A 10,268-nucleotide genomic window follows, 5' to 3' on the forward strand; every position below is an offset into this window, starting at 1 on the left:
TAAAAACATTATGTAATATGTTCAAACAATTGCAGCCTTTATGTCACTGAAGTAAGAGAATGTACTACAATAATCCTAAAAAAAGTTTTTTTACATTCACTAGCGTTAAATGCCCTAGCATGCCAGTAATACCCATTTATTAACCAGGTAGGTCCACTAGACACACAGTCCACTTTCAGGAACAATGACTGATTAACTGAGTTGCTGAAGGTCACGTCAGTAGACAAATCAAGCTCTGTACCATAGGAAATCCAGCTTGCAACCTTAATCTCTGTGTGATGATATGAGGCAGTGCCATCTGTACCAGGGAGTGTAGGGCAGTGCATGTGTAATGTATGCCAGCAAAGCTAGCTGGAGTTTTATAAAGAATGTTGTCCTTTGACTATCACACTGATTTGTACAGATGCTTGTGTTAAAAATGCATCAGCAGTGGGCCCTGCCAGACAGAAAAGAGATATACACGTATGTCAGTGTTATAACTGATTAACTGTAAATGTTTTAACAGAGAATTCTGAAAGGGAAGAGGTGAATCTCAGTCCAGCTAATTTTGAAAAGTAGATCGAAATTTAAATGGTTTGGTTTAGGCCACAAAGGTTTTATTTTACAGGTCTTACCAGATACATAAATGTCTGCAAAAACCAGGGCTAGGATTCTTACTTGTATTGTCCTTAGGGGTGAGCTAATTGCTACAGTGGAAGGATGGGAGTTTTTGAATTTGTTTTATAGCTTTCAGATTATGCAACAGATCCTTAGCAAAGCTCTGGGTGTGTATTGTACCAGAGATAGGTGATCAAATGTGATGTCATTCTATAACCAGCACTGAAATGATTTTTTAGATATTAGTAAGAGGTAAGTTGAAACTCTCGCAGCAGCAATTTGTTCTTTGAAACCTGACAGGAAACATCTCTCACAGATATCTCACAAAACCACAAACTTCATCTTGCCTTGCTGTACTAAGCAACTCAATACTCTTCTTGCCTTGCTGTAGTAAGTAACTTAATTAAGGAATAGTAATTCTTTAGTCAGTCAGGAAAATATAGTGACATTTCTGCATCTGTGATTCTTTCCAACTGTTATTTTTTATATCTCCTGTGAATGAAACTCTGGTGTTTATTGTAACTAGATATTCAGTATTCTCATGTTTTCTGTTTTGTTTATTATTATTAAATATTTCTATACATTTCATTGTCGCTGTTCTTTTAGAGAATACTTTTAACATCTTAAGAGTACTTATGCTTATTTTAGTGACACTGTAGCCACTCCTGAAAGCCTTGCTGCTTTGGTCAAACTCTACCATTTGTATTAGTATTAATTTTAATCAGTATAATTGGTTACCCTTGTAGGAGCCTTAAAGTAGCTGACTGGTGACAGCATAATTACCTTACAGTCTGGGTAGAGGGGGAACAGCAGCTGGTAAATCTGTGCCAACCTTTCCCATGTGTCAGCTACTTGGAACAGCACACAGAGCTTCAAAGTGGTCAGTGTGGAGTCTTGTTTGCCACTGAAGAGAGAGTGTCCATCCCCAGGTCTGGAGTGTGTTCCCTGCATGATCTTAAGGGAAATTGAGCTTGTTGCAGAGAGCTGCATCTGAAAATACTGTGTATCCATTTTTGTTCCTAGTAGCTGTCTTTCACACCTGTCAGTGGTGAGGATTGAGGCTCCTTGATTACTGGCCCAGAGTAGGGACCATCATACTCGGTACTACCACAGTACATCAACTATTTTTGTCTCAGATTTTTTTTTTAATCAAGAACTACAATTTCAGAACAATCATCTAACCTAAATGGACACCTTGTATCCAGTCTTCAGAAGTAGTTAATTGTTTAATTTGTGCTCTTGTCAGGAATGTGCTCCAACAATGCACTGAGCTCATCCATAATAATATCTTGAATTCCAATCCCAAGGATATTACCAATATATTAGAAAACAAATTTAGTGCTAATTTTACCCCACTTACCCACATTGTTGCACCCACTATCCTTGAACATTTAGTTTCCTAAATGACCTTAGTACAAGTTTTAGAATATATGTCAAAGGCTAAAAACAATGTTTCTATGAAACCAGGTAACATACCAGGCTGCATTCTCATCAGTGCCAAGTATTTACTATCCAAGCCTCTAATTAAAAATTTCAGCCTCATTCTATCCCCAGGGTTTGTGCCTGATGCATGGAGAATAGCCACTGTGACTCTTGTATACATGGCCCCTCTACAGAGCCAAATAATTAAAGGCCTGTTAGTCTCACCAGCCTTGTACTCAAAACCATATAATGTATCACAGCATAACTGATTTATGCAGACTTAGACAGTGTAACTTATCTAGATTAGACTTTAAAGTTTGGCTTTGTTAAGGCATGTCCTCTCTCCTGAACTTAGCAAATTTCTTTGAAAAGGTTACAGAAGCTATGGACAGCAATCACTGTGCATGCTGCTTATTTTGACCTGGCCAAGGCATTTGACACTATCCCCCATGCTTCTGGATTACAAATTCATTATACAGGAGATCTCGAGTAGATAAAGTTGCTAGTACCCTCTCTGAATGTAAAATTGTACCTAGTGGGGTACCACAGTGATCAGTGTTGGGCCCTCGTCCATTTAACATGTATTTTGGAAACATCCAAACCAGTATTCTTGAAGGGTGATTGTTCATGTTTGCTGATGTCTGCATGTGGGTTACTCTTATCTGATCATCCAGTGATACAAAGTTGTTCAAACAAGACAAGGGCTGATATATGCACATACCTAGTGTACTAAAAACTAAAATAGTCTCCAGCTAAATGCAGAGAAGTGCAACATAGTATTTGGCAAAAAAAAAAATGCTCCCACCTCTCCTCTTCATACAGATTCCGTCAAGAGAGATGTGGGTCTTAACAACTTTCTCTTCTTCGATCATAATGTTTCCACCATAGTCCGAAAATCCTCTCTGGCCTAGTTAATTCCCAAAAGAATATCTTCAAGATCAAAATATGTCATTTCACCACTGTCCTCTTATCAGACCTATAATTGAGTAAAATGCCCCCTTTGGTATGTACAAATCCAAGCACATTGCTCAACTGGAGAGGCCCCTATCAATTTGTAACCAAGAAAATTAAAGTCCTTAAATCATTCAACTATCCTAATAGATTAGCACAACTCTCCTTATACTCAGTAGCCTTCTGGCTGCTCCAAGGTGACCTGTCTCACTTTTTGAGCAAAGAAAGATCCATTCCTAGTTGACTTCATATTTCTTCTCAAACCAGTAACTCTGCAAACACCTGTACTATAGGGACCTAACCTAACAAGACTCATTAGAGGAATAGATGGGTTCCTAACTCATTGTGTTCCCAGTGTATGGAACAAGGTAGCACTACAGGTCAAGCAAAGCATAGATATTACTACAGGTGCTTGCATACTGTTAGCTCATGACACACTTGCTTGCTGCCACTTGCTTGAAAAAGCAAGTCCTCGAACTCCCACTTGCCTGATATCTCATTTCTATGTAACCCACTCTATACCAAACACAGTAAAACTAGCTGTCCCTACTAGAACCTTAATTCTAATCGTAAAATTCCCACCCATTTCCCAACCCAACTCCCCACTCACTCACCCTAAACTTTCAGTCATTATCCGTAATCCTAAAGTCCCTGATCACTCCCTAACCCTAAATTCCCAGATTGCTCCCTAAATGTAAAACTCCAGCCACTCTTGCTAAACCTGAATTCCCTAGTCCTAAAACTCCCCTTCTGCTGTTCTGCTGTCTAGACTTAAAGCTCCCCTCCCGCTCCCTAAGCCTAAAATCCCCTTCCCCCTCTCACTCCATCACGAAAACTGCTTGCCTGAACACATATTCAATTTTGTGAGCGAGCAACAGCCCATATGAGCTACAAGATGCTCGAGTCCCCTGGCTTTAAGACAGTGATTTTTCGAGCATGTGGGACTGAAGCGCATGTAGTAAACACACAAAGTACTACTTGTCTGCCTTTAAGACTAGAATTGGATGGATAGACAGAAATTTACACCAGGATTATCTTGTAAGTCTCTGCCTGATTTGGGAGGCAAATTCTATTTATTAAGTGCTTGTAAAGGGTGGTGAGAGATTTTACGTGCGTCTTAAGGGTTTATATGGATAGGCATCTTATGGCCTAGTGGTCTGTCACCTATTGTTTCTATGTTCCATTGTCATACCTGTCAAATTATTTCTGCCTTCACTTAACATCATCTTAAAACTACAGTTCTTAAGAAATGTTTAATGCTGTTAACGTTAACTGCTGTAATGTTTAAACTACCCTTCCTTTATGTACAGTAAGTATTTAGTTGTGATTCTCTCTCAACTTTCTATTTCTTCTCCTTATTCTTTTACCAGTGGAATTATTACCTTGTTGTAGCTCTTGCTCTAGATTTACTTCATTACCTTCTTCACTTTCATCTGTCAATAGCTGCAATTCCATCTGTCAGTAGCTGTTCATATTTATTGATTAATTCCAGCCCAACCTCTTGTTCAGTATAACTGTCATTTTGTAGATCAGTGTTTTGTTCTGTGCTGTAGATCCAGTGTTTTGTTCCATCTCGCTAACTTCATTCTCCACTTCTTGAACAGTTAGTTGCATCTAGTAGAGTATTATTACCTCCTACAGTGTTTTCACTAGCTTTCCTTTCTTCCCCATCTGTAGTAGTCTCATGACAGTCGAACTAAAAATGCCCATCCTTGTTGACAATATACTTTGCATTGTTTGCTTGAATGACCTCTCTGCTCACAATGAATATTTTTTCCTTTTTGGCCTTCACAAATTAAGTGTTCAAAACCGCCACAAAAATAATAGGATTTTGGCTTTCATCAGTTTTTTACATTCTACTATGTTCTACAAATTAGAAAAATATTTAGCAAATGCATAACTTCTTGTTTTAGTATTTGGTGAAACAGAAACCTCCAAAGCCCAATTCCATAAAAGTCTTTGAAGTTGTTGCTTTATTTCATACACATTTCTGTAATGTTCACCAAAGTACTTTTATGTTCTGCTTGCACTTCTGCTGTTCTGAAGTGTACATGTAATTTAAGTTTACTTTGAAAGTTCCCTGGCATTATTCATGTATTCAAGTATTTTTTTTTAATCTCAAACCCAGCCAAAAGCTTTTTAGCCAACAGCACAAATTCAAACCTTACTTTGTAAAATGTCACTGCCACAGATGTATCAAAGCACACACACATCTTATACTTTATCTCAAAGGATCAGTAAGTTTATGCCAAATGGTGTCTATTCAACTAAGTATCTTTTTTGAAGTTTTTTTTTTTTTTACTGTTGCTGGTTTGATTTACTTCACTGCAGCATATGTCTTGCAGTTCTGCTGCTGCTTCTCAGAAATGTCTCTGGCCTCATTTACATATGATGAACCCGTGCTCTTCACTTCAACAGCTTCTGCTTACATTTACATAATATTTTCCCACAACGACAAATGTTTGAGATTTCTGCTGCCTCCCATCCACACCATATTTATCTAGCTCTTCTCCCTGGGCTAAAGCATTCAGAACTGGACACATAAGTGATTGGGTAGCCCAGAGTAGGACATTTAAGCTAGTAGGTGTGGGCCTACAACTAAATCCCACTTTCAAGAGGACAGAAGTCTCCAGTTCATCCAGAAAGGAGCAAGGAGATAAAAGTCCAAACATATTTTGTATTTGTAGCGATATGTGGTCAAACTAGGTAAATCAAGCGGTGCTGCTTTTTGTGAGGATGTTTGTCCGTTTTCTCTATTTTCTCTCCGGTGACATCCTGTGTTTATTGTTACACTAATTGTTGTGTTTATGTAAAATGCATGGTGCTTTCGCCAATTTACAGTAAATGGCAAGTCACTACCCCCCCTCCCTCTGCATAGTAGTCTGAGGTAGCAATATAGATTCCTCCCACCCCTGCCTCCCTTCCATATTACAGGCAGAAGACGCTTGGTGGTGCTGAGAGAAAGTTGCACAATGTACAGAAACTAGGAAAGCTACATGCCACACATCTCAAAACAGCCTTGTTTCAGGTTCAGGAAACCTTGCCGTGATGTCTATAAATCTTCACATGGAGCAATAAAGCCTTGCCTCTAGCCCAGAAATCCCAAATTCAGGTAGTGATTCAGTTGCTGAAGTAACTGGACAGGGAGGAGTGATGAGACATTGTTTGCTCAGGTTTCTCTAAGGGGAGTTTTGGGGCTTATGTTTAGAGCTGCAGCTTTCACTTAGAATCTCCGGCAGGCATGTGCACTGGCAAATGGTTGAGCTTTAGAAAGCCCTCAACCCTCGGTGAGTAATGGAACCACTTTTGCTCAACCCTTGGCTTGGAGAATAAATGGGCTGTATAGGGCTCTTACCCTTTGGAATGAATGGACCAGTAGAGCAAGCAGAAGGGAGGCTTTTAATGTCTTGGGGAACAAGAGAAAAAAAAGCCATAGAAGAAATCTCCCTGTAATTATATGACATGGCTTCCTCCCTCTTTTCCCCGTATTTGTCTTCCTGACTCGGAACTGGATCTGCAATGGGTGCAGAGCTCCATATTTTTTGTTTCCAGTTTGACCATATCACTGGGGTTGCTAGTTAAATGTTAAATCTTTAAAAATCTGGTCATGGTTTATTTGGCCATTTATGACTTGGGTTCCCATTGTATTTCTGAGCCGATAGCTTGTCAGAACCATCCTGTGCCCTTTGCTTGGTCACCATGAGACTGTTAGTAGCTCCAAAAGAGTTTTTGCATTCAGATCCATGCTTTGGCTTGTCAGGCCCTGAACCTTTGGAATCTACTGCTTAGATGGCTGACAGAGTCCATGATGCTAAATGGCTTCAAGAGGTCCCACAAAGGTAATCTGTCTGAGCTGGTGTGTGATCTCAGACTACTGAATAACAGGTGTTGTAATATTAATTTATTGCATTTTAATATATGGTATTATTTTAGTGTGTTACTTTAGGGTGTATGTTACTTATGTAAAGTAACATAGCATGGACACTGTCATTACCATTCATACCATATTGACTGTAGCCTAACAGTGGGGCTGCAGGATATTGAAGCTGGATCTTCCAAACTTAGTTTATCATAGTTAACGATGTGCTTTTGGATTAAAGCAATATATTCCAGGTATGTCTAGTGCCATACAATTTCCATGTGTGAGCAACTTCATTGTGATCTCTAGGCTTAGTGTAAATACTGTGTATAAATAGAGAGCATTGCTTGATAGTACTGTTGGGTTTTGTGAGAAATGAAAAGCAATGATTATAGGGAATGAAAATTCACTTAGTGTGATTTTCTTTCAGTGTTGCTTGATGTTTTTTGGTCTGGTATGACTTGTGGTTCCTGTTTTTATATTTAAAACTTTGAAGTCATTTGGGCATGAACTTTCTGCTTTATGTATACTGCTTCATATTTTGACTTTGTCCTTACTTTTACTGCAGTTTAACCACTTACATTATGGCTGATATCTTCAACTAGTGCCCCCTTCAAAAGGAAGGGACATTCAAACTTTTTGAAAGCAGTCATATTTGCATGATACTGTTTATGCTCTATCTGAACTATATACAAGTTATCCATGTCCAGATCTTGCATGTTTCAGCAAAACCAAACATGAATGGTCAGGTAAAGGCTACACATTCTTGAAGATCAGTGATGCAGTTCTTTCACATTGCTGTCTTTGCATCACTAGGCTTGTATTTAGTATTTTCACACTAAGTGTTCCACGCCTCAGGTATGCAGTACAATTATAGGAAGTTCATAAGCAGCTTGTTCATAAGTGCAGGCATTCTGGTCCAGCACTGCTATCTTAAAGGCTGGGTAAGTTGGAAGAGGGAAGGCTGTTAACTAGTGCTTAACTTCTACAGCTGCTGAACTCCTGCGTCCACTCCAGTATGTTTGCCAGTTTAAAACTCTGGGTAGTAGTGGGTGGAGAAACTATTCATTCATTTCAGCCTCCTAAGCTGTTTTATATGGAAGACAGTTTCATCTCTGCCAGTCAAATTCAGGCAGTAGTAGTCATGATGTGTGTGTTATGTTTTATCTGTTTACAGTTTGTACATAGTACCTTAGTTTATTACTGTTGCAAAGTTATGGGTGGTTATGCACACCATGTGTAAGACAAATCTGCTGTTATAGTTTTATATTTATTTCAGTGCTTTCATTTACAAATTTTAGATCACCAGAATTAAGCATGAGCTGTAGAAAACGGACATGATTTCCATAGATTTCATCCAAAATAGTGTGTGAATCTAGCCTGTGCGTTGTCACATGCTTTACCAACTTTTCACTAAAGTGCTGTTGGCCAAAGTGAAGTGGCTAAAAGGATTACCCTTAGCGTAAAGTTAGCCATACAGGCAGGAAGATACCCCCCCCCCCATTTTCTTTTTTAGTGGAAATGTTTGTCTCTTTCCTTCAGTTAAATAAGCATCACCAAATTTGCTCTGTAGCAGAATGCTAAGGAATAAATTTGGTTATTCTCAGTTATTTTAAAAAGTTAGAAGATAACATGTTGTAATGGCTTCTTTTGCTTTCTTCAGGTTCCAGCCAAAACAGACTGTGTAATGTGCTTTGGTCCTGTAGTTCCCGATGGATATGGTGTATGTTACAATGCAATGGATGACCACATCAACTTTGCCATTTCAGCATATAACAGTTGTGCAGACACCAATGCAGCCCGCCTTGCCCATTATTTGGAAAATGCACTACAGGACATGCACAGTCTCATTCTGCAGTCACAGAAATCCAAACTGTAACCAAGGCACGTCAACTGTGATCTGTGGCTTGTGCCTTATGAAGAGTAAAGTCCTGCACCAGCTACTTGAGAGAAAATGGATATTTTGACATAAATAATTGAAACTTTGTATTATTAATTACAGAACGTTATCACTGTAAATAACCTTGTTTTCTGGTTTATCCTCAAGGGCTGATGAGAGTAATTTGCATATAGTGACGTTGTGATAATTGTTTTGAGGCGAGAACCAGACATGCGCAAGAGAAAATGATTTGTGTGCTGAAGTGGCCAGCCTGTTAATTTTGATTGGTAAAACAGTTTCCAGTCCTCCATTCTGAATCTGTAACTATGTCAATTGTTTTACTGTTGAAATTACTTTTGTGAATCATAGTTCTTAGCATTATCTTCAGCAGTATCTACACAACACTCTTTCTCTCATAAAGCAGCTAGGCTGATGCCCAAAACTGGTGTTCTTTCGGCTTTTCCCGATTAGGGGTCGCCATAGCGGAACTCCGGTCCGCTAATGATTGGCGGTAGATTTTTATGGTGCCGAGGTGCCAGCCCGACACCCAACCGTCAACGGTACTTTTCCTAGCATTAATGTGATCGTTTCTTGAAACAAGTTTACTGGTAAAGTTGGACTAGTATATTGTTGAGGGTGAGTACTCTTCTGCATGTTTACTTTTATGTCTGCACTTAGAAACAGTAGACTGTGAGGGGTTTAGGGTGGCACTGTGTTCATGTTATTTATAACGTTGCAATACCAGCTGCAGTACTTGTCCACTGGATTTGAACAAAATGAAAACATTAGATTCAGCATTTCAGTCAATACTGGCACACACAAGTTTTTAATTGCCTTTTAGTTTCAGTATTAGACTTTCACACTTGGTAAGGATATCTTGTACTATTTAAGCGCAGTAAGTAGGTTTATTTGCATGTTAATTGGTTGTGAACTAGCCCTTCTCAGACTCCTCAGCCACAAGGACAAGAGTAAAGAGTGTAAAATAGCTAATCAAGCAGCAGTTTACTAGAAGGTGGTAAGAAATTACAGTACCTGGGGATAGGGTTACCACCTCTCCCACTTTGCGAGGGACAGTCCCTCTTTGGGCAGTTGTGTCCTGCAAAATATTGTGAGAAAATGGCAAATGTCCTGGGATTTTAGGACAAAAGTATTTTCTATATTGTATGTAATAGTTGCATAAAATAGTTATTCTGTATCTGAAACACCTACATGTTATACGAATAAGGAACAAAAATGCTACAAGAATAAACTTTTATTCAGGCAAACAACTGAAGTTCTGTCCTTTGTACTGTCCATGGGTATGTTTTGCCCTGCAAAATCTTATGTTTGTAGTGCAAATGTCCCACTTTGGCCATTTGGAAAGGTGGCAACCCTACCTGGGGAAATGCACAGTGATCAGATGTCAAGGCTGAACCCTAGAGCATGGTGCTTGTACAGAATTTTAACCAATGAGCCACTGTATTGCTCATTCTTTGTTTACCTGCTAATGGTGTGGATGGCAAGATCTGCTGCTGTATGAGAAATTCACTGTGTTGTGGTGGCACTGTAACCTGAACCAGA

The 10,268-nt window shown here is 39.1% G+C and overlaps 1 protein-coding gene across 6 annotated transcripts in view; it reads left to right on the forward strand.

Annotated features, from left to right (window-relative positions):
• Positions 1–9,807, forward strand: part of CRAT (carnitine O-acetyltransferase) — a 475,040-nt gene extending 465,233 nt beyond the window's left edge. For all 6 annotated transcript variants that reach the window (XM_044058286.1, XM_044058287.1, XM_044058289.1 and 3 more), the window contains one exon: positions 8,493–9,807. In XM_044058286.1, the coding sequence (XP_043914221.1) occupies positions 8,493–8,708 (216 nt within the window). In that variant the 3' untranslated portion in view covers positions 8,709–9,807. The remainder of the gene's footprint in view (positions 1–8,492) is intronic.
• Positions 9,808–10,268: the final 461 nt, after the last annotated feature.

Source organism: Protopterus annectens, chromosome 16.part0 (genome assembly GCF_019279795.1).
Source record: "Protopterus annectens isolate FY-2018-M chromosome 16.part0, PAN1.0, whole genome shotgun sequence".
Taxonomy (NCBI): domain Eukaryota; kingdom Metazoa; phylum Chordata; order Ceratodontiformes; family Protopteridae; genus Protopterus; species Protopterus annectens.